The sequence below is a fragment of the Engystomops pustulosus genome, chromosome 6 (genome assembly GCF_040894005.1).
Source record: "Engystomops pustulosus chromosome 6, aEngPut4.maternal, whole genome shotgun sequence".
In the NCBI taxonomy this organism is placed as follows: Eukaryota; Metazoa; Chordata; class Amphibia; order Anura; family Leptodactylidae; genus Engystomops; species Engystomops pustulosus.
In genome coordinates this window covers 17065877-17090556 of record NC_092416.1, presented here as the reverse complement: position 1 = coordinate 17090556, position 24680 = coordinate 17065877, and the positions used below count along the sequence as shown (strand labels likewise).

General features: G+C 49.0%; 2 protein-coding genes across 2 annotated transcripts; both read right to left on the bottom strand.

The window, feature by feature from the left end:
* Nucleotides 1-476: 476 nt before the first annotated feature.
* Nucleotides 477-5771, bottom strand: FBL (fibrillarin). The gene is made up of 8 exons (XM_072155045.1): nucleotides 5647-5771; nucleotides 4445-4696; nucleotides 4255-4338; nucleotides 3906-4171; nucleotides 3693-3825; nucleotides 3497-3609; nucleotides 1027-1172; nucleotides 477-938 (listed from the first exon to the last, which is right to left on the bottom strand). Exons 1-8 carry the CDS (start codon nucleotides 5654-5656, stop codon nucleotides 905-907), a joined length of 1038 nt encoding a protein of 345 aa, XP_072011146.1. The 5' UTR covers nucleotides 5657-5771; the 3' UTR covers nucleotides 477-904.
* A 14902-nt stretch (nucleotides 5772-20673) lies between these two features.
* Nucleotides 20674-23415, bottom strand: NDUFA4 (NDUFA4 mitochondrial complex associated). The gene is made up of 4 exons (XM_072155044.1): nucleotides 23255-23415; nucleotides 21430-21518; nucleotides 21281-21341; nucleotides 20674-20948 (listed from the first exon to the last, which is right to left on the bottom strand). The coding sequence occupies exons 1-4, from the start codon at nucleotides 23294-23296 to the stop codon at nucleotides 20892-20894; spliced, it is 249 nt and encodes an 82-aa protein (XP_072011145.1). The 5' UTR covers nucleotides 23297-23415; the 3' UTR covers nucleotides 20674-20891.
* Between the last annotated feature and the right edge of the window lie 1265 nt (nucleotides 23416-24680).

Genomic DNA, 24680 nt, shown 5'->3' with positions numbered 1-24680 from the left:
GTTTTGCTGATAAAACAGATATAACATTATGATAATGAAGCTCTGTTGCTTCTGTGGCTCCTTCAGCGCTTCTCCTAGTTCCTGAGTTTTTCTCTGCAGGAGATAATGTAATCACCGTTGTCCCTGCCAGACAGAATAATCAATTGCTGCACCATCCCCCAGCTGCTGTGTATGAGTGATCCAGCTCAGATTGATTAGTGCTTGACTAACCTCTACTTGTAATTTCAAGCTGCATGAGCCAGGCAGCCATACTGACCCAGCTTTCCCAAGGTCCTAAATGTTATAATTGTCTTTTCAGCAAAACCACTCAGCTCAGGGATCGACCAAGGTATGATCCTGCATCAGTGTGGCCACAGCATTTTCAAGGTGTGTTTGCTTCATAATGCATCACATCCTTTAAAGGGGTGGTCCATCATTTGGGATGCAGCTTAATATCAGCCTCGCCCTCCACCACATAAGACACATGACGGCACAGATTTAAGATAAAAGGTTTATGTCGCCGCTCCCCAAAAATCATCATCTGAATCCAATACAAAATATAGAGAGCAACCAGAACCGGGAGAAGGGGGGGACAAAGGGGAGAAAAACAAAGTGGAGCCTCTGCTACAATCATAACATGTGACGGCTCCAGACAATGGCGAGTTAATGAGGAACTGACAAAAACGCATTATGTCCAGGCCCCGCCTCCTAGGTACAGCGGCGCCCCCTGCAGCTCCTCACAGCACTCTCCAGGAGGCGGGATCATGTCAAATAGTTAACAGTGTAACTCCTCCCACAGATCTTCTGGAAGGGGAGGAGTCTAGACCCCATCATCTTCTGCGGGTTTCTTCACTGGCAGGAGAGGGGGCGCTATGGTTCAGAGATTATTTATGTATAAAAATAAAGTCTTAAGAAAACTGGAAAATTAAGTAGAAAGTTTCTTCTGTTTCGGTGGAGGTCTGCAAGAAAAGAGACGTGTGTGAGCCCAATGTCCAGTATCCAATGTACAAACCCCTCCCCCCTGACCCGGTAATACACCGCACCCACCTGTACACTCCGACCACCACCGCATGGTCTCGCTCGTACGGCTCCAGAGTCAGCTGCTCCTGAGGCTTCATGTTTTCTTGCTGCATTTTCTTTACTTCAGAAGCAAAAACGGCCTCAGGAGCCGCAGTGGAGTCAATACAGTTTGCCTGAAGGGAGGAAATCACAATGTAATACTGCAATATACCACATATACTACCTATACTATATGTCCTGCAAGAGACCAGGGGCAGTAGTATAGCAGTTATATTCCTGAACACAGGGGGCAGTATTATAGTAGTTATATTCTTGTAAACAGGGGGCAGTATTATAGTAGTTATATTCTTGTACATAGGGGGCAGTATTATAGTAGTTATATTCCTGTACATAGGGGGCAGTATTATAGTAGTTATATTCCTGTACATAGGGGGCAGTATTATAGTAGTTATATTCCTGTACACAGGGGGCAGTATTATAGTAGTTATATTCTTGTACACAGGGGGCAGTATTATAGTAGTTATATTCTTGTACACAGGGGGCAGTATTATAGTAGTTATATTCTTGTACATAGAGGGCAGTATTATAGTAATATTCCTGTACATAGGGGGTAGTATTATAGCAGTTATATTCTTGTACATAGGGGGCAGTATTATAGTAGTTATATTCCTGTACATAGGGGGCAGTTTTATAGTAGTTATATTCTTGTACATAGGGGGCAGTATTATAGTAGTTATATTCCTGTACATAGGGGGCAGTATTATAGTAGTTATATTCTTGTACATAGGGGGCAGTATTATAGTAGTTATATTCTTGTACATAGGGGGCAGTATTATAGTAGTTATATTCCTGTACATAGGGGGCAGTATTATAGTAGTTATATTCTTGTACATAGGGGGCAGTATTATAGTAGTTATATTCCTGTACACAGGGGGCAGTATTATAGTAGTTATATTCTTGTACATAGGGGGCAGTATTATAGTAGTTATATTCTTGTACATAGGGGGCAGTATTATAGTAGTTATATTCCTGTACATAGGGGGCAGTATTATAGTAGTTATATTCCTGTACACAGGGGGCAGTATTATAGTAGTTATATTCCTGTACACAGGGGGCAGTATTATAGTAGTTATATTCTTGTACACAGGGGGCAGTATTATAGTAGTTATATTCTTGTACACAGGGGGCAGTATTATAGTAGTTATATTCTTGTACATAGGGGGCAGTATTATAGTAGTTATATTCCTGTACACAGGGGGCAGTATTATAGTAGTTATATTCTTGTACACAGGGGGCAGTATTATAGTAGTTATATTCTTGTACACAGGGGGCAGTATTATAGTAGTTATATTCTTGTACATAGAGGGCAGTATTATAGTAATATTCCTGTACATAGGGGGTAGTATTATAGCAGTTATATTCTTGTACATAGGGGGCAGTATTATAGTAGTTATATTCCTGTACATAGGGAGCAGTATTATAGTAGTTATATTCTTGTACACAGGGGGCAGTATTATAGTAGTTATATTCTTGTACACAGGGGGCAGTATTATAGTAGCTATATTCTTGTACATAGGGGGCAGTATTATAGTAGTTATATCCCTGTACATAGGAGGCAGTATTATAGTAGCTATATTCTTGTACATAGGGGGCAGTATTATAGTTATATTCTTGTACATATGGGGCAGTATTATAGTAGTTATATTCTTGTACATAGGGGGCAGTATTATAGTAGTTATATTCTTGTACATAGGGGGCAGTATTATAGTAGTTATATTCTTGTACATAGGGAGCAGTATTATAGTAGTTATATTCTTGTACATAGGGGGCAGTATTATAGTAGTTATATTCTTGTACATAGGGGGCAGTATTATAGTAGTTATAGTCTTGTACATAGGGGCAGTATTATAGTAGTTATATTCTTGTACATAGGGGGCAGTATTATAGTAGCTATATTCTTGTACATAGGGGGCAGTATTATAGTAGTTATATTCTTGTACATAGGGGGCAGTATTATAGTAGTTATATTCCTGTACATAGGGGGCAGTATTATAGTAGTTATATTCCTGTACATAGGGGGCGGTATTATAGTAGTTATATCCCTGTACATAGGGGGCGGTATTATAGTAGTTATGTTCTTGTACATAGGGGGCAGTATTATAGTAGTTATATTCCTGTACATAGGGGGCAGTATTATAGTAGTTATATTCCTGTACATAGGGGGCAGTATTATAGTAGTTATATTCTTGTACATAGGGGGCAGTATTATAGTAGTTATATTCTTGTACATAGGGGGCAGTATTATAGTAGTTATGTTCTTGTACATAGGGGGCAGTATTATAGTAGTTATGTTCTTGTACATAGGGGGCAGTATTATAGTAGTTATATTCTTGTACATAGGGGGCAGTATTATAGTAGTTATATTCCTGTACATAGGGGCAGTATTATAGTAGTTATATTCCTGTACATAGGGGCAGTATTATATTCTTATACTAACCTTTATGGAGATGACAAAGTGTCCTCCATTCTTCAGGAAGTTGTGGGCGTTTAGGGCGACAATTCTTGTCTGATCAGGCTGAGCTACATCAGCAAAAATGACATCAACCATTCCTAAAAGAGAAAAGATTCCCGGTTACTTGGATTATATAGGAATCCGGGTGATGTGGCGATTCTGTATCCGGTGACCCCATTACCTATCAGCATGCGGTACTTGTGCGGGTGTCTGGCGTCCTCGATCACGGGGATGATGTTCGTACGTTTCTTGGCCACGTTGATGAGGTCGCGGCCGGAGCGGTGGGAGAACTCTACAGCGTAGACCAGACCTTCCTGCCAGGGGGAGGGGACATGTTAGAGCGTCTCCTGTAGAAGGATCCAGAACCCACCGCAGTCACATTCCTCATACTTACTGGGCCGACCAGGTCAGACACATGGGACACTGTGGTTCCGGAGGCAGCTCCCAGGTACAGGACTTTGGATCCGGGCTTCATGTGAATCTGATCCACTCCACCCAAGATGGCGGCAGCGAGTTTGGATCTGAAGGGGTTCCAGGCTCTGTACTCCATCTTCAGTTCTCCCTCCTCCACAGCGATCCTCTTCTCCCCATAGACGGACTCTCCGGGCACCATGTTCTTGGTCACCAGAGCATCCTCCTTCCCTCTACAGATGAAGACCCCTGGAATGCAGAAAGGGCCCATAGTCAGTATGAAGCCCCCCCATTGTGCCCCCCCCTCCCATATACCAGGCTCCCCTCCTCACCTTCATGTCTGTGCGGCTCTACAATAACCCTCTTTCCCCCTCCGAATCCTCCTCTCCCCCCACGGCCGCCTCTGCCTCCTCTTCCTGCGGATAAGAAGTCATTAGCAAAATGCTGTCTAACAGCTGAGGCTTTGGTGCAATGGGTTAGTCACAGTACAGTCCTACACATAGGTCTCTGCACATCTCTCACCTCTGCCGCCTCGGTCACCGAATCCTCCTCTTCCTCTGCCGCCAAAACCTCCTCTTCCACCGCGGTCACCAAATCCTCCCCGACCACCGCGGTCACCGAAACCGCCTCTTCCTCGTCCACCAAACCCCCCTCTGCCACCGCGGTCTCCAAATCCTCCTCTGCCACCACGGTCGCCGTATCCACCTCTACCACCGCGGTCACCATATCCTCCTCCACCACCGCGGTCACCATATCCACCTCTGGGACTGAATCCTGCAAGAGAACATGAATGGGGCGTTAGTATCAGCGCTGGATCGGGGTGAAGTCTCCGGGGGTCAATATCGCAGAGAGACAGGAAGAGCCACCCCCACCGACCCCCAGGACGATACTCCCTAACATACGAGCCTCCCCCTGGAGTAGTGGACACTAGGGGGCAGAATGTGAAATTAGATACGGTCATTTTCTTCCAAAAATAGCTCCACCCCTGATCACAGGTTGTATCTGGTATTGCAGCTCCACTTCATTCATATCAATGGTGAGGGCTGATGCTGCACAAACTGGAGGGACCATGTGGTCTCCTCCATAACAAAAATAAGACTTCACACACACACAGCGCCCCCACCTAATCATAGGCCATAGGTGGTATCACAGCTCAGTCTCATTTCTCAATAGCAGCTTTAATACCACATAATGGAAAAAAAAAAGACAACTCAGCCCAACACAGCGCCCCCCCCTGATAACAGGACAATAAGATCGCAGCATGGCACAGAGTATGGCAAATTGGTCAGGACTATTACAGCTCAGACTCATTTACATCACCACAAGTGGCCTGCAGTACCAGATACAACCTGAGGACGAGAGGGGCAGCACTCCGAATCCACAGTAGAGAGGCTACAAGCTGGGGACCCCCATAGCCACATGGTGGATCCCGGAAGGGAAGGTCTGTACAGGAGCAGATCCCGCATGGGAAAGGATGATGGGGGTTATCACAGGAGGACACTGAGTAATAGGGGTTATCATTCTCTGTATGCAGTAGGATGAGAACTCCCATCATTCGCAGTCACGTGTCTCCTCTCCGCAGAACTTGTTCAGCCTTCCCCGGGCAACACAGATCATCCACCGCCCGCTCCATGTGCGCCAGGACCCCGGCACCGCCTGCCCGGAGCTCTCCCTGCGTGTCCCCGGCCTCCCCCTCTATGTGCGCGGTAGCGGCCGCCTCTCACCTGGCCTCATGTCTGCAGCTCGATGTGCGCCCAACACGTGTCCTCCGCACTATGAGACTGCGCTCCCGGCAACCCCTGCGATATCAGGAAAGGGCGGGGACACGCGTGCGCAGTGCTGATCCCGCCACTACCGGAAGTGCGCGGCCGCCATGTCTGTTGTGGGCAGTGTGGCGCAGGACGGCCGCTGCCAGGAGATGCACCGCATAGACCCGCGCTCTAATAATACTGAAAACATTCACACCAAAATCTCTCAACTTGCGTTCAGGCTCTTCCGTATCAGTAGCAGAAAAAAATAGCGCATCTGCCGCGTCTTCTTTCTGCCTGTAATGGCGCAAGGTCCTTGAAGCTGCGTTCACATGTTGCGTTTGCTAAAACTATGGTAAATGACATCCAGCCGCGTTCACACTATGTTAGTTAGCATTGCGTTTACATGACATTTATGATCACGTACGAGTTTGCACCCGGTGTTCTGCTCGTCATCACTTGCATGCATTGCTGTTGTGTGTTTTGGCCGTGCCCCCTCAAATGTGCGTTTAAAAACAGGAAAAAAACGGATTTGGGGCAACAAACCTATTTTTCAGACCCCCTAGGGTACTTTAACCCTAGGGGGTCTGATTGATTCTACCATACGCTCCCATACTACAGTAGGGCAGTACATGGGGATATTACTGATCATGTATTACAATGTGCCACTGGATGTGAAGCCTCGGACCCTACAAAGGTCAAAGCAACAGATCGCCGCTCCCTACTGATGTCACAGAGAGCGTCGATCGAAGCCAAAATGGTGACGCCCACACGCTGCCGGCTTTTTACCGCTGCCAGCAGCTTTCCCAAAGACGATCACACGCAATACCCGTCAACGGATCGTGGGTGCGACCGGTGGGTGTTTGTTGCAATATGCAGCAACCACCCACCTTGTATGGAGAGGGGTCAGCACATAATTCCTCTCCATACACTCTTGGCCGGCGTGGGATGCACTAATGTCACACGTCAGTAAGGGGTTAATATCCCAAATGTCACTTTAGAAATTCCCTAGGTGCCCACTATTAAAAAAAAAACATTAACCCCTTCAGGTCTAAGCCATTTTAGGCCTGATTATTAAAATTTGCCCCGTGTCATTATAGGAGGTTATGTACCAAAAAACCAGAGTGGTGTGTAAGAAGGTTCAGCTATGGAGGTTATAACTTTGTATCGCTGTAATAAATCCACGGGGTTTAGAGAATGTTTTCTCGTCACACATTGTACTTCAAAGTAACCGAAACATTTTGATGATCTTTTGTGTTTAAAAAAATGGAAATTTGGCAAATATCTTCTGCTTTTCAGGCAGATAGTGACAGCCCCCGAGTAACTTTATGAATACATTTCCCGAATGTCTGCTTTATATCGGCCGGGGGGTTTTATGCCTCCTCTCTCTTTTCTAGGTTGTTAGGAAGTTCAGGATTTTGGATGCAATTTTTATTAAAAAAAACCCTTATTTAGAGGCACCTGCTCAGTTTTAAGTGACTTAGAGAGGCCAAAATAGCAGTAAAACCCCATAAATCAGTGGTGGCGAACCTATGGCACGGGTGCCAGAGGCGGCACTCAGAGCTCTTTCTGTGGGCACCCGGGCCATCGCCCCAGGACACCAGACAGAACTCACAGAATCTTCCGGCAGTTCCAAACAACTTAAAAGTGATATTTTAAAGTGACTTACTTGGCTACTTGGGACTGTAGGAAGAGGGAGAATGTGTAGACAGGGCCTAATTATCTCTGAAGGACTTCCTGCTGGCCCCATCATTCTTTGTGTACAGAGGGACACTGGAAAGAAGCTAAAATGATGCAAATTTTAACTCCTCCATTCTACTATGTTGGTGTCCTCAGGAGGCCAGTAAGGCCCCTTCCACACTAGCGTTTTTCATGCGCGAGTTCTGCGCGTGCTTTTGCATTGTACTCTGTCCCATTGTTTCCATACATCTGCAATGTGTTCTTTACACACATATATATTGTTCTTCACATACTATTTGGGTTCGCCGTTTGGGCACTCAGTTGCTAAAAGGTTCACCGTCACTGCCATAAATGATGCCATTTTAGAAACGACACCCCTAAATGTGTGAAAAATCAACTTTAAGAAGTGTGTTAACCCGTTAGATACTTCACAGGGGTTAAAACAAAATGGAGGTGTAATTTACAAGCTGTCATTTTATTTAGACAATACGTTAATTTTTTGCCAAAAATGAAACCGTCACATAGTATTAAATACCGGAAACTTCTACAAAGTTTGACCCAATTAGTGGTGGTGACTGCTGTACGGGCGCACGGCCGGGCATAGAACGGAAGGAGCCCCATCCAGAGCAGATCTGCAATGTCCCATTCTACAGGCTATAAAATGCTTATTTTTTTGTAATTTGGACATATGGGGGATAATTTTTTTTTTTGTGGATGAGATCCACTTTTCAGGTACATCATTTATGGGGGGGGGGCTAAACTAATAATCAGATTTTATTAACTCTTTCTTGGTGGTGGTTTAAAAAAATCATTAATTTTTGTTTATGGTTTTTAACATTTTTTTTCCCAGGCGTTCACTGTACCATAATAATAATAATAATAATAATAATAATGTGTTCTCTTTGTTCTATGGGTTCTATCACGATTACAGCGATACCCCATTTATAGCTTTTTTATGGTTAACTTGTTTTGCAGAATATAGAACTATAGAACTCATTGTGGCACATTTACTTACCCGGTCCATTCGCGTTCCAGCGGCGGCTTCTCGGACAAGCGTTCAGGTCTTCCGGCGATTCATGAAGGTCCTGCGCCCTGTGAGACACTGAAGTGGTTAACTGTGGATGGGCGGTATGTTTCCCCTAGGTTTTCCTATTATGCAAGGCCTTAGTGCTGAGGTTGTGTTGTCCAGCACCTTGGACACAGGTGCCTAATCAGTCTGCATAAAGTGGCTGAGCAGAGCTGAGAGTGTTGTCTCTCTGAAAGGAGGCTGGAGAGCACACAGCCCTGACCTCTGTGCCTGGAGCAGCCAAGTGATTTTGTATAGTGGTGAGTTAGTGGAATACCTGTATAGTTAGCACCCTGACGGGTAGGATTTTGTTTGTTTAATGCCTGAATGTGAAGGCTGTTTTATTTTGCTGCTGCAATAAACGCAGGCGAGACCTGTTTTGGACTGTACCTTGGTGTCACTGTCGTGAACTGCATCACAGCACCCCTCTACCACAGTCTCTACTGGGCCAAATCTCCCACATATGGTGCTTCGGATTGCGGGCAGTTCAAAAGACACACACCTGAAAGGCTCGCTACATCCTGCAACATTGCATGGCCTGGGTGAAAGCAGCAGGCAAAGTGCAGGATAAAGCCAAGATGGAGGACTTTATTAAATACCTGCAAGAGTAGGCCAGAGCTAATCGGCAGCAGCAGCAAGCCATGCTCCAGCAGCAGGAGGAGAGGTCCCGCCAGCAGCAAGCCATGCTCCAGCAGCAGGAGGAGAGGTCCCGCCAGCAGCAGGAAGAGTCCCGAGCCATGTTCCAGCTGATGATGGAAAAGTTTTCTGGCGTTATGGCAGCACCACAAGCGACGACTACTGAGGGGTCCCATACTGGTTTGCAAGGGTACCCGGTTGTCCAGCATTCCGCACGGGCTGCAGTGCAGAAGGCTTTACAAAAGATGACGGCGACCGACAACGTGGAGGCGTATCTCACTGTGTTCGAGCGAGTAGCTGAGCGAGAGGAGTTACCAGCTGAGCAGTGGGCAGATGTCCTGGCACCGTTCCTGACAGGTGAATCGCAGAAGGCCTACTACGACCTGAGTGAAACGGAGGCCCGTGAGTACCCCCAGCTAAAGGAGGAGATTCTGGCTCGTCTTGGGGTCACCATACAAGTCCGTACCAGCCGGGTCCACCAGTGGGCGTACTCAGAAAAACTACCCCGCGCTCCCAAATGCATGACCTGATGCATATTGTCCGGAAGTGGCTACAACCAGAGGACTGCACCCCAGCACAGATGGTCGAGAGAGTTGTTCTTGACATGTTCACCCGTTCTCTGCCCTCTCGGCTCCAGCGGTGGGTTGGACAGGCCGGTCCCACAAAAGCTGAGGAACTCGTGTCCCTAGTAGAGAGATATCGGGCTACGGAGGACCTTCTAGTTATCCCTCCCACACGAAGCAGTGCCAGTGACAGGGTCACCAAACCATCTGGTAAGACTGCTACTGCAGAAAAGGGGAGACAGGTCAGGTTGGGAGGGGGTCCACTGGGGGGCTTGGATACACAGAAACCCAGTGAGGCTCGTGACAGAGGTCATAGCCGTATCCAGTGCTGGCGATGACATGAAATGGGCCATATTGCTGCCAACTGTCCCCTGTCAGTGGAGCCAATGGACTGCAACCAGACCCGGTGAATGTCACTGTTTGCCCGGCCGGTTCTGGCAGCTGAGTCAGTCACGGATGCAGAATCCCAAGTGTGTATGGTCACAATCGGTGGTCACACGGTGAAAGCCTTGCTAGACTCAGGGAGTCTGGTCACCCTGGTGCGGGGAACTTTGGTTGATCCTGGACTGTAAAGTGGGAGTGTTGTGTATACATGGGGACACTCGCGAATATCCCACTGCCGTCATCAACCTACATACACCTTATGGTACTATCACCCATGAAGTGGGGGTGGTGGGGACCCTGTTTCATGAGGCTATTATCGGCAGAGACTTACCGGTGTTTTGGGACCTCTGGAGACGAAGACCCACCTCAGGTGCTGTTGCAGATAATGGACATCAGGTATGTCCGGCCTTGGCCCCTGAACCCTTTGAGGCCGATGTACCCACACCAGCAGTAGGGGTGACCCCATGTGATGAATTCTCTCCCCTAGAGGTCCTAGCTGGTGAGGTCGAGGGCCACGAGGAGGTAGCCGACCTGCCGGACCTTGAGATTTCCCGTGAAAATTTTGGGGCTGCACAGCTACAGGACCCTGCCTTGTTTAAAGCACGGGAGAATGTTAAGGTGATAAATGGGGTACTCCAAATACCAGGGGCTGACAAAATATACCCCCGAATGGTGATTGTTGGGGAACTGTTGTACAGGGTTGACCAGATACGGGGTGAGGAGGTTGAGCAACTTGTAGTACCCCAATCTCACCGTAGGCTGGTGCTAGAGTTAGCACACAAACATGTGCTGGGAGGGCACTTAGGTGCTGAGAAGACCCGAGAGAGGATCCTGCAGAGATTTTTCTGGCCCGGGGTGTGGGAGGAGGTAAACCGGTATTTTAGCTCCTGCCCTGTGCCAACTTACTGCCCCGGTGTCCCACTTCAGGAGTCCTCTGGTCCCGTTACCAATCATAGAGGTGCCGTGTGAACGGATTGCAATGGATTTGGTTGGCCCCATAGTCAAGTCCATAAGGGGGCACCAGTACATCCTGGTTATCCTGGACTACGCTACGCGATATCCAGAGGCTATCCCGTTAAGGAACACCTCCTCCAAAAACATTGCCAGGGAGCTGTTCCAGGTATTCTCCCGCACAGGCCTCCCCAAGGAAATCTTGACTGACCAGGGAACCCCATTCATGTCTAGAGTAATGAAGGAGATGTGTAAATTACTCCAGGTTAAACAGCTCCGCACCTCTGTGTATCATCCTCAGACAGATGGCCTGGTCGAGAGGTTTAACAAGACCTTGAAGGGGATGCTAAAGAGGGTGGTCAGCAAAGATGGTAAGGACTGGGATTGTTTGTTGCCTTATTTGATGTTTGCCATACGTGAAGTTCCCCAGTCCTCCACGGGTTTCTCACCCTTTGAGCTGTTATATGGCCGTTCCCCACGTGGGCTTTTGGATGTAGCTAAGGAGACCTGGGAACAGGAGAGGACCCCCCACCGTAGTGTGATAGAACACGTCTCCCTTATGCAGGACCGCATAGCAGCGGTAATGCCCCTTGTAAAGGAGCACATGACAAGGGCACAAGAGGCCCAGTCTAGGGTCTACAATAGATCAGCCAGACTCAGGACCTTTAACCCAGGCGATAGAGTGCTAGTTCTGGTGCCCACCGTTGAGAGTAAGTTCTTGGCAAAATGGCAAGGTCCATATGAGGTCATGGAGAAAGTGGGGGACGTTAACTACAAGGTATCTCAGCCGGGGAGGAGGAAACCCGAACAGATATACCACGTGAACCTCCTAAAGCCATGGAGGGAAAGAGAGTCCCTGATGGCCGCGGGAGTAGAAAAAGCGCCTGTCCCCAAGAAGGTGACACAGGAGGTAGGTGTACCCGATGCCAAGGTGCCTGAAGTACGGATCTCGGAGTCCCTCTCCAGGGCCCAGATTCAGGAAGCGAAGGAGTTTGTGCTCCGAAACGTTGATGTGTTCTCTAAGTTACCGGGTCGTACTTCAGTCATCAAGCATGACATCATAACCGAACCCCACATCCGGGTACACCAAAAACCCTACCGGGTCCCCGAAGCACGCCGGCTTGCCATATCCGAAGAAGTCAGGCAGATGTTAGACCTGGGGGTTATCGAGGAGTCTAAAAGTGACTGGTCGAGTCCTATTGTGTTGATTCCCAAACCTGATGGTTCCCTACAGTTCTGCAATGACTTTAGGAAGTTGAACGAGGTGTCCAAATTTGATTCTTATCCTATGCCCAGAGTTGACGAGTTGATAGAACGACTTGGACAGGCTAGGTTCTTCTCCACCCTTGACCTGACGAAAGGGTATTGGCAGGTACCCCTGACTGACAGGGCTAAAGAGAAGACCGCTTTTGTTACTCCTGATGGGCTTTTTCAGTATGTGGTACTCCCCTTTGGGCTACATGGGGTTCCCGCCACATTCCAGAGGTTAATGGATCTCGTGCTAAAACCTCACCGGAGATATGCCTCGGCCTACCTGGATGACATCATAGTCTATAGTAACGATTGGGAGAGTCACCTGGCCAAGGTGCAAGCAGTGGTAGACTCCCTGAGGGCAGCAGGGTTGACAGCGAACCCCCAAAAATGTGCACTGGGTCTGGAAGAGGCCCGTTACCTGGGGTACCGTATTGGGCGAGGTGTCATCAAACCCCAAGTAAATAAAGTGGAGGCGATCCAGCAGTGGCCACGACCTGTGAGCAAGAAGCAAGTGAGGGCTTTCCTAGGCATAGTGGGCTATTATCGCCGATTTATTCCCGATTTTGCTACCTTAGCGGCACCCCTGACTGACCTGACCAAGGGTAGCAGGGCGGTGATGGTAAAGTGGAGTGAAGAGACTGAGGGGGCGTTTCAGCGACTTAAGACGGTTTTGTGCGAGGGACCGGTACTGATCACCCCTAACTTCACCAAGACCTTTATTGTGCAGACTGACGCTTCTGACGTGGGCTTAGGGGCTGTCCTGTCCCAAGTAGTGGAGGGTGAGGAACATCCCGTGACCTTCCTGAGCCGCAAGCTCACACTTCCTGAGAAGAACTATAGCATAGTTGAGAGGGAGTGCTTAGCGATCAAATGGGGTCTGGAATCCCTGAGGTATTACTTAGTAGGGCGACAGTTTACACTAGTGACCGATCACTCTCCCCTCACCTGGATGAGTCAGGCCAAAGAGAGGAACGCCAGGGTCACAAGGTGGTTCCTAATGATGCAGAATTTCAAGTTCACGGTAGAACATCGAGCAGGAAAGCTGCATGGGAATGCCGATGCCCTGTCTCATACCCACTGTCTGATGGCCAAAAGTGTTCGCCCCCACAGGGTCAAACAGAGGGGGAGGGTATGTGAGACACTGAAGTGGTTAACTGTGGATGGGCGGTATGTTTCCCCTAGGTTTTCCTATTATGCAAGGCCTTAGTGCTGAGGTTGTGTTGTCCAGCACCTTGGACACAGGTGATGGGAGCAGCCTAATGAGTCTGCATAAAGTGGCTGAGCAGAGCTGAGAGTGTTGTCTCTCTGAAAGGAGGCTGGAGAGCACGCAGCCCTGACCTCTGTGCCTGGAGCAGCCAAGTGATTTTGTATAGTGGTGAGTTAGTGAACACCTGTATAGTTAGCACCCTGACGGGTAGGATTTTGTTTGTTTAATGCCTGAATGTGAAGGCTGTTTTATTTTGCTGCTGCAATAAATGCAGGCGAGACCTGTTTTGGACTGTACTTTGGTGTCACTGTCTTGAACTGCATCACAGTACCCCGCTACCACGGTCTCTACTGGGCCAAATCTCCCACAGCCCGATGTCCACCAGGTGTCGCTGCTGCGCCAAGTTGCGTCGGAGTTCACCGATCTCTTCCTGGTGCATGTGAGTATGGCCCGTGCGACCAATTTTTTGTTTTAAATGTGGCGGTTTTTCCGAATACGTCGGGTTTTCGCTCGGCCACGCCCCCCGATTTCCGTCGCGTGCACGCCAGCGCCGATGCGCCACAATCCGATCGTGTGCGCCAAAATCCCGGGGCAATACAGGGAAAATCGCTGCAAATCGGAAATATTCGGGTAACACGTCGGGAAAACGCGAATCGGGCCCTTAGTAAATGACCCCCATTCTGTGAGAAATCTGCTTGTTTTTGTATCTCCGTGTAACAATGGCCAGAACATTTATAATTTTTTTGTTTACAGAGCTTATTTTTTGCGGGACAATCTGTGCTTTTTCTTGGTATCAAGTCGGCATAAATGTTACTTTTTTTGATCACTTTTATGCGCTTTTTATAAGGTCAGATGTGAAAATATCATCGTTTTTGAGGGTCCCGATCATCGCCGTGATGCTCTATAGATGCTGCGGTCACTATGACTGCGGCGTCTATAGGGTTAAACAGGCGGGATTGCGATAGTCGTGATCCTGGCTGTTACTGCAGGATCCCAACTACCACGTACATCTGGGATCCCATAGTGATTGCACGGGCTCAGAAGGCGATCGCCATGACATAATTCTACGTCAGGGTGTGGGGACTACCTGCTTGCTATGACATAGAATCCGGTCAGGGTGCGGGAAGGGGTTAATACTTAGTATAATAATAATGTTATATGGCGCCCTCATATTCCGTAGCGCTTTAAAAATCATAGGGACACATAGAAAAATCAACAAAAAGTAAACCGTACGGCCTCGTCCACACGCAGCGTTTGGGTTGTGCTTTGAAAAGCAGCGCAATGGGGGTCATTTATCTTTATGTTGCTTCCTGTTTTTTCTGTCTTTTTTTTTTAGACGTTTTTTGGCACATTGCAGTTTTTGCGCCTTTTTGGGGACATTTTGAAATCTCTGCCGGACGTTGGTTTTTCATCAGTAAAGTCACATTTACCTTCTATTCCAGATGTGACAAATGTCGCACATGACGTTTATCATTTCAAATTGTCTCAAATTTGTGACATTTTTTTGGTGCAAAAAACTCCAGACTAAACCAAACTTAACTTAGAAAAGGGAAAGAAGTGACTTAAGACATTTGTGAGACAGTTGTGAAAGTGAGACTGATAAATTACCAAAACAGAGGTAAGATAAATGACCCCCAAAGACTTTTCGAGCGACGGACCAGCCTGATCATAGATGTATCACAGATTGGGCAATCCCTTCCCTCGCAGCCTTTACACAAACGCTGAGTGTGAATGTGGCCCAAGGCTGGCAAACAATCTCACTAGTTCGGCCCAATCCACGGATACAAAACCTATGTTTTTCACGTTCCCATAGACTTCTGCCCGAAAACGAGAGCCGCGATCGCAGACAGGGATAGGACCTGCTCCGAGGTCACTCCGTGGACGGGCCCAGTGACATTTATGTATCATTGTGACATCTGGTACATGAGCCGTGTGCATGAGGCCTATACTACAGGCAGTCCCCTACTTAAGGACACCCGACTTACAGACGGACCTCTCTGGGTGTTACTATAGTCCCTGACTGTAATGATCCCCTGTGAGGTGTCTGTAATGAAGCTTTATTGATAACCGGGTCACTGGGGTAAATTTTTTTTTTGTCTGGATCAACATTTATAAAATATACAGTTTCGACTTACATACAAATTCAACTAAAGAACAAACCTATGGACCCTATCTTGTATGTAACCCGGGGACTGCCTGTACTTGTATTTCCAGCTGTCTGTATAGCAGTCACTGGCCTCATAGGTGGCGCATCGTATGCTGCTGAGGCCGGTGATTGGCTGTGGAGAAGATCCACGGTGCTCCCCGCACTGTGCCTGGGTGCCCCAGACCTGTACGGGGGCCATGACACGGCCGCACGGGCCCCCATTTGACCTCTTTCACGCTTGCGCTGCAGATCACGCCAGGGAGCAATGTGTAAAAAACTGTTTTTTTGCCTGTGTTTTTGGTTAGTTGAGCCATTAGCGTTTTTCACACACGTTTTTGGGGAGTTTTCGATGCCTTTATTTTAAGTCTGATGACTGGGATGTTTCTTTTCTATGGCCATCGATCAATGAACTGCGTGCGTCTCAGGGTGCAGCGCGTTTTTGATGCGTCTCCATAGACTTGTATGGTGCGTTTTTGACACGTGTGACTTGCAGAAGTAAAGCAATGCTGAGATTATCACGTGCAGTAACCCATTAGGGGGGGGATCTATCAGCGGGGGTTGTGTCTGTGTTTTGTTGTTGTTTTGGCGCAGTTGCGGTACAAATGCGGTTTTGTGACTTTCCATTGCGTTAGATGGACATAGGACAGAGCACAGTCCCCGAGACGTATATATACACCGCTGGCAGCACAGACACTGGGGGTCATTTACTAATTACGTTTTGCTGACGGGTTATTTGAAAATTTCCGATTTGCGCCGATTTCCCCTGAATTGCCCCGGAATTTTGGCGCACACGATCAGATTGTGGCAAATCGGAGGGCGTGGCCATACAAAAACCCAGCCGATTCGGAAAAACCGCCGCATTTTTTTAAAAAAGTGTCGCTGAACACGCGCTTACCATCACTCACGATAGGACGTTGAACTCCAGCGCGTTCCGATGCTCTTCAGCGCAGCAGCGACACCTGGTGGACGTCGGAGGAACTGCCTTAATGAATCCCGGCCGGACCCGAATCCACCACAGAGAACGCGCCGCTGGATCATGAATGGACCGGGTAAGTAAATCTGCCCCATTATGTGCATACACTGGGTTTTTACGTTATGACTCAATTCATGATTTGCGCAGTCCCCGCACTGGTCTTTGTGCTGTGACTTTTTATGTGACACAAACAGCCCACAAATTACGAGCCACTGCCAGCAGATTTATCAGGAGACAAGGCCACTTTAAAGGGGTTTTCCCATGAACACAAGTTAGGCCCTATACATGGGATAAAGCCTAACTTGCTGATCAGTGGGGGGTCTCAGTGCTACAGATCACGAAATCGAGGGCTCTGATGGGGTCCCACGTATCTCTGTCACACCCCTCGTCCGCCATGAGAGTAATGGAGCAGACCTGAGGGTGCGGTTACAACTTGCGTTTTGGGTGTTGTGCGAGGGGAGGTGATTTGCATAATTACATTACTGTTAACATTTGCGTGTAGAAAGTGTAGTGTAAATGCATGTGTTAACAATGAAGTAACAAAACGTAAACGCATTGTTAATAGTAATGGGGTTATCCGGGTTCAGGAAGTTAGTAAGGGCCGTCCTGGGGCGATGAAGCCACACCCCATCCAATACCATTTTTAATGGGCGTCTACCACCAGGATGAAAGCATTTATGCATATGAGCCTGAGGGGCCCCAGGCTCCAATAACACTTATGGAGTCTAGAGCCCCTCAGGCTCATTTGCATACAGTCCTTAATCCTGGTGGTAGATGCCCTGTCTTAAAGTGTCTTAGACCTATTTATAAATGCGGTTTAGTGTCACATACTACGAGTCATAAATCGTCTCATTTTCACAGTAGTGCAGTACGGTGGCTCAGTGGTTAGCATTACAGCCTTGCTGCGCTGGGGTCCTGGGTTCAATTCCCAGGGTCAACATCCGCCAAGAGTTTGTATGTTCTCTCCGTGTTTGCGTGGGTTTCCTCCGGTTTCTTCCCACACTCCAACCCATCGGCTCCTCGTCACCAGATCCCCAGCACCTTCCCCCTCCAGGATCTCATGGCGACTGCACAGATAAGACTCCATTGCACCTCGATCCCGCTAAGAAGAACATTGCATCTCTCCTGTTACAGGCACTTGGGGGACACTTTTGGTCCCCCCCCCCCGTGCTCAGTGACGGCGCTGGGTCTGAGGGCAGCGGCCATGTATCCTGGACAGGACCCCTGAGCAGAAACAGCGAAGGATGTGACCAGGGATGTAGTCCGTGCACTGGACCGATGGCAGAACCTTCCTATCACTTATCTGTCCATATAAGATCCGTGTGATGAGATGTGCCCGTCCTCCTGGGTGCCGTGGTCTCGCCGTGCGAGTGGCTGCAGCTGACTATGGGCTCTATGCGGACGCCTGCACACGGCCCGGAGAATGTTCTGGCTGCAGTTCCGTCCGGATCCTGAGATCCTGCAGGTGACACAAGGTGCGGGTCCCGTCTGCTTCATCCGGTGGGTCTAATAATTTGTGTGCAAGAGAAACTGCAGAGGCAGCGCATCACCTGCGCCACAGCCTAGGGATGCGATACATAGGATGAGCATAAGGAACCAGCACCAAGCCTGGACACCTACCACTGGGGTAAGTCCTGCAGCCATTACACTATGTGTGTGTGTGTGTGTGTGTGGTTACCCTTGGGCCGCACTTGATCACTATCTGCTAAACCAATGATGGTTCTGCCCTCCGATCCGGAATACCAGGGTCATTGTTACTATGGGCCCACAGGGCCAGGACCTGGTCTTACTTCAGAATTACAGACATTGATGTAAAATACTGAGTGTGAACAAGGTCACAGGATGCGTTCAGGTAAGTAACGACATGAGAATTCAGCCTCTGCAGCGCCTCTTCTACTGACCCAAACGTCTGGATCCCACGAGGATGTGAGCGGAGGCCGCACTCGCATGTAACGGGGAGGTGTGATCCGGTAGAACCTTGTGTGTGGGGTCCAGGCCGAGACTCAGGGACAAGGAGAGATCAGACCAGACTGCGGGTGCAGTCACACAGGGCGCATACACTGCAATTAGAAATGCGATGCAAACATCAGGGGGCGGAGCTTGGCCCGATCGCTTATGTGTTCCCATTGAAACGTGTGATCAGTAACGAGCGCCTGATGTTTTATATGTAACGGGTTACTGATCACATGCATTCTAATAGAAACCTCTGCAATCGGGCCGAGCCGCACCCCCAGGCCTTCGCTTTGTGTTTCTAAACATAACAAGAGGCCGCTGTGTGACCTGTACATGCTGGAGGCCGCGGTCACACATCGGAACGCTTTTTTAATACACAGGGTGAGCTGGTGCCGGAGCATATTTTTGTTAGGGGAACAAAGCCCCTATCGCAGAATTATAAGTTATATTAACTTATAACTCGGCGCACCATGCGCGCGCCCGATTCTGAAGTGCTGGGGAGCCGGTGACGTCACTGAGCTCCCCAGCACACGCGCGCCTGCGCAACTTAGCACGACCTGTTTCCCCATGCTAAGTTGCGCAGGTGCCGTGTGCCAGGGAGCTCAGTGACGTCACCGGCTCCCCAGCACTTCAGAATCGGGCGCGCGCGTGGTGCGCCGAGTTATAAGTAATATAACTTATAATTCTGCGATAGGGGCTTTGTTCCCCTAACAAAAATATGCTCCGGCACCAGCTCACCCCGAGCTGGTGCCATGTACATGTGTATAAACCTATTACTTTTAAGTGGTAGGTTTCCTTTAAAACACAATCACTGCAAACATGATCACACACTGAGGTGCGCAATTACATTTTGAACCTTTGTGTGAACGCAGCCTCAAACTTGCTCATCAGAGCCGCATTAGAGTTCAGGTTTTGCCCGGTAAATCTGGCCAACACAATGGATGGAGCATCACAGATTACACCTGACCACAATCACAAGTGTGAATACTGCCTACATCAGGCTACAGTCACACGGCGTCCTCTCCCTCCCTCAGGGGAGCCGCGTATCCTGTTTTATGCTCACACAAAGGGATACGTCACCCTGTTACTCCCACAGTGGCAGTCAGTGATTGGCTGCTTCCCCAGTGATGTCCCCTTGTACCATCATGAAAGTTACATCACTGGGGAAGTTGGGGATGGAGGCTACAGATGAATCCTTCCCCCATAGACTAATAGAATCCACTGATCATATACATCACTCTCCAGAAAGAAGCAGGATGATATAGAGCAGTGTGCAGCGCTCCCCATCCTGTGCTTCCTGCTGGATGTCATGTGTGAAGATGGAAGCAAAAAGGAGCCGCGCACCTGCCAATATAACCGGACACATCAGGGGCTGTGAATGAGCCCCGGTATCTGGTCACACTGAGCACCCACCACCCTGATGTACGGACACTGAATGTCTACAAACACCCAGCAGCATCTAGAATTATCTCTTGGTGAGAAACAAGTAGAAAGTCTGAGAAGCCCGGTACATCCAGCACCCGCTGCTGAGGAGTCTGGGTAGAAGGTTTAACCTCTGTCCCGGATTTATCGGCCACCACCAGAACGGTCAGGATGAATCTGGTGACGAAAAGACCAAGATTTGTGCATCAAACACAGCCGGGTCCATCCGGTCCAGGGGTCAGACCATCCGTGTTATACCAGGACCCTCAGCAGCCCGGCCTATGCCTGTCACATGTCACCCAGGACCTTATCCTACCCTGATAGGATACAGAGGGTCAGACCATCAGTGTTATACCAGGACCTGCAGGAACAGTGCAAGGGGCAACAAGGGGCACCCATGGCTCCTGCACTACAGGCCTTCTGTCCCATCTTCATGTCATGTGACTACAGCCTCCTCCGTCACACAGTCTGACCTCTGGAGCCCGGCCTATCCCAATCACATGTCATCCAGGACCTTATCAGACCCTCATAGGTTATAGAGGGTCCACATTAATGGCATGTACCAGGTTCTGTTACACAGGAGGCTCCCAATAGTCTCCAGCATAAGGAGCACCTCTGACTTACCCTGAAGAAACATGAAGGAAATGAGAATCAGATTTAACCCCAGAGTGTGTGAACTTGGCCCTAAGGACCCCCATAAACAAACCTACAGGGATCACAACCCTCAGCCTCCCCCCCCAGACAATGACTCCACAGCAGAGGCGGTGACACGTAGAAATCAGTGTATTGTACAGTCTGTCAGTCTCTGGATGGAGCGAGCAGACGCCCGGCAGACTGCGATAATCAGATTAAAGCTCCACTAATACATTAATGACCAAAGACAGAGGAGGCGCGAGCCGTCAGCACCTCGCCTGATGAGACGCAGGGAATGGACATTCCTGGAGAGATCCGGGGGGTGAGCGCGGGCGGCACAGGCAGCGGGGGGCTTAGAAGTCGGGACCTTCCTTCTTCAGGTTCTTGTAGTCGACTGTCTCATTGTAGAACTGCGGGAAGAAGACGACAAATTAAAGGGATATTCCTGGTAATTTAGTGTTAATGTACAAGGTATTCTTAAAGGGGTCCCTAGAATGTGGGTCTGTAAGAGCCCCAAACTAATGGAGCGCTGTGCTCCTATAGGGGGGGTCCTGTAACCCTCATCTGTCAGATATTTCTAGAAGGTTCTTCAGAGAGCAGACCCTGCAGCCTCATCCAGGTCTCCACAGATTGGGGGCAACCACCAGGTCAGAGCAATGGGGCCGCCAGAGATAAGCCGAGACCCTTCCACAAGCCCCAGCACAACTACAACTCCCAGCATCCCCCGTGCAGTAGGACATACCTTGTACTGGTAGTTGGGGCTCTTCTTGTTCCAGGGGTCGGGGTTGTTTTTCTTGTCCCATCTAGATAAAAGACACAAGACGTAGAATTATAAATATCCGATCTCCTTATAAACCAATATCATCCGCAGGTCGTGACCTCTGAACTTACGCCACTTCAGGACTGGTCATGGTCACTCTTAATGCATATAGGATGGAGCCCACACCACCGCACCCCACAAAGACGAACAGGGGGATCAACTGCAAGAGAAACACAACAATCACATCATGAGGGTAAGAGGTCATCCCTTGTTCTCTGTTATCAGCCACCTCGCTGGTGGGAAGTTGAGTGAAAAGGGCCAAAGTTATAGGGGTCAACTTGCTGATCAGTGGGGTCTCAGCGATGGGACTGTGACAGATCATGAGACTGGATCCCAGATGAACAGTCGCCCATGTGCTGTCTGCAGTAGCCGTGTACAGCGCTCAGGTATCTCCCTGAGCACCAGAGAGATGACTAGAGCAGCTGGTGCATTCCAGATTGGTGGCTTTGTGCACCTGGGATACACAGGACCCCCGTTCTTGTGTTGTGTGGGGGTCCCCACCAACAAGCAAGTGAGCCCCTATACTGTGGGCTCGTTGTCTTGGTAGATCCCCTTTAAGTGGATGAGAGCAGAGCTCTGGCCCACGACATTCCCAGCACAGACCCTCCATAGCCGCAGGCCCCCATATACATTACTCACGGCTCTTAGCGTATAATAATCTGATGGATAAAGAGTTGTTTTCACTTTAAAAGTGAACCCGTCAGCAGCAGCTTTTATCCCATTAAAATATTAGTCCCATCATGTAGAGGATGAAATGTCCTTCCTACAATGCCCTCCGATATGAAATATATGACTCTTTCCTTATATTCACATAGACGAGTCAAGTTTAGTGGTTGCCGGGGTGGTGTCACCTCAGAAGCCCCGATCTTCTGTTCTATAGCACCTAGAAACATGCTGCTGGTGTCATATTAAAGGCAAGAATCTCATCTTTCAGGGCACATCAGGCTTACGGATATTTGAGCTACAGAACCTGCAGCTTGCATTTCCAACAATGTCTTTAGCTGCCGTATCTCTGGTTCTGTATCCATAGTGTGATCTGGAAGAGGAGTTTCTCATCTTACATGACACCAGCAGCATGTTTCTAGGTGCTATAGAACAGAAGATGGCGGCTTTTGAAGTGACACTTCTCCAGCAACCGCTAAACTTGACTCATCTCAACGGGATTTGAAAAGCCAGGATATTTGCCTGAATTTTGGGAGAGACTAATCGGTAAACAGGTAGGAAGGAATTCTCCAAAGGACATTTCACACCTCACCTGAGGGGTCTGGAAGATAAGAGGGGGTAAAAAGATCCCTTTAAGTTCTTCAAGGAGACGAGAGCAGAGATGTCTCAGTGAGCTCTTCATACACATCACTCAACGGATGACATCCCCTTTAAGTGGAGCCCAATCCCCCTCCGCGATATCAGGAGCATCAATGTCACCTACAGAGCAGCAGGTCCTGACCTTGACTAGAAGTAACCAGGACCGGCTCACATACACAAGTGCACAGACTACAACTCCCAGCATGCCGGCAGCTATCCGATGACGCTGAGGTTTGTAGTCCTTCCTGGTTGCGGGGCGTCCTGTACACCCCTCCCCCAGGTGCAGCCCTTGTAAACCTCCCTGAGCTACATGCGGAGCGGCGCCTGCACACAGAGGAGACTGGAGGGGGTCACCCAGCAGTAATGACCCTATAGACGCCCCCAATACCTCAGCCCTGGAGACCCCCAGAGACATCAGGACAGGATAAGAAGCCAATAGGAAGAACAATCTCCAATATTAAGAGAATTTCAACTTTACAATGACTTCCCCTTTAAGTGACTACATCTTAAAGGGGGGCTCCACATGTAAGACAATGGAGGAGCAGCAGCACGGAGGAGTCCGGGTGTTCCCCCCGGGGCTGGGGTGATACTCACGCTCGGGTGCTTGCGGGCGTGTGAGAGCATAGTGCGGAACATGATGGCGGCGGCGGAGCTCTGCGCTGTACACAGATGCCTTCACTGCGACACAATGTCACAAGTACACCCGCAGGACCCCTCTTACGTCACACAGGGGGCCTGGCCCGGGGGTGCCCTCACACCGCCTGCGCGTTCCGTCACATGTGCGGGGCTGCCCGGGAGGAGGGAGAGCGCAAAACACAGTGTGATACACACAGCTACACATATATACACACACCTACATGTATATAACCGGGGGCGAGTCATAATAATTCATCATACATTATAAGGCGGAGTGGGGACACACTGCGCATGCGCCGCGCGGCAACCGCCTCTCGTAGAGGCCGCGTCACTTGACCCAGTAGGGGGCGCCGTGCACCAGCAACAACTGGGATAAAGAGACTGCGGAAGAAACGCGTGCGGTTTTAATGCGTTTTTGCACAGATAAAACATTTTACATACAAACTGTGTGACACAAATAAAGAAAAGGAAACCTCCTGTGTTTATTTTTTTCCTAACAGCTCTATGTATAGTAGCATCACATAGAGGAAGATCTGTAGCTGCTGGATTTGGCGTCAGACCCTCCTCATGTAACTGATTTCGCAGAACGGACACGTCTGTCGCAGCGTTGAGCCTTTCATTACTGGTCTCCCTCCCAGGTTTCCGCGTTTCCGTTTTTCCCTCCCGTCCTTCCACACGTTGTTTGATTTGTCAGTGTAGAGAGACGTATGAGGCTTATTATCTGCCAGGTAAATGCATTTTGCCTTGTAATAGTCTGTGCCATGTACCGGAAGCTAGAAAAAATTCCAAATGTGGTGAAATTGACAAAATATACATTTTCATTGGGGCTTCGTGTTTACGGTCTTCAATGTGAGGTCCAGATGGCACCTTCCCCTTATTCCTTGGGTTGGTACAATCTTACACCCGTAACTTTTCATACTTCTCTGTACGGACCTGTTGCTACCATTTTGGGGACAGTTCAACATTTCGATGACTTTTTATTCCGATTTTTGCTTTCCGAGGCAGCAGCGCTGTATACGTTCCACCATATCACAGGTTCAATGCGATGATGGGTGCCGGTAGTCTGGTGTATAATACAGAAGACACCTGCCCTGCAGGACACAGACTGAGCTGTAACCCCTCTGCTATATTAGGAACATCAATGTCCCCTGATTGTGATCCTGACTAGTAGTAACCAGGACCTGCTCATGGCCATACACAGAGGCAGACTACAACTCCCAGCATGCCCCCGATAACCCGCAGCCGTCAGGTTATGCTGGGATTCATAGTCTTTCCCTGCTTACATGACGTCCTGTACACACCTCCCCTGGGTGCTGGGTGCAGCCCTCGTAAACCTCCCTGAGCTACGTGCAGAGCTGCGCCTGCACCATACAGGAGAGGGGAA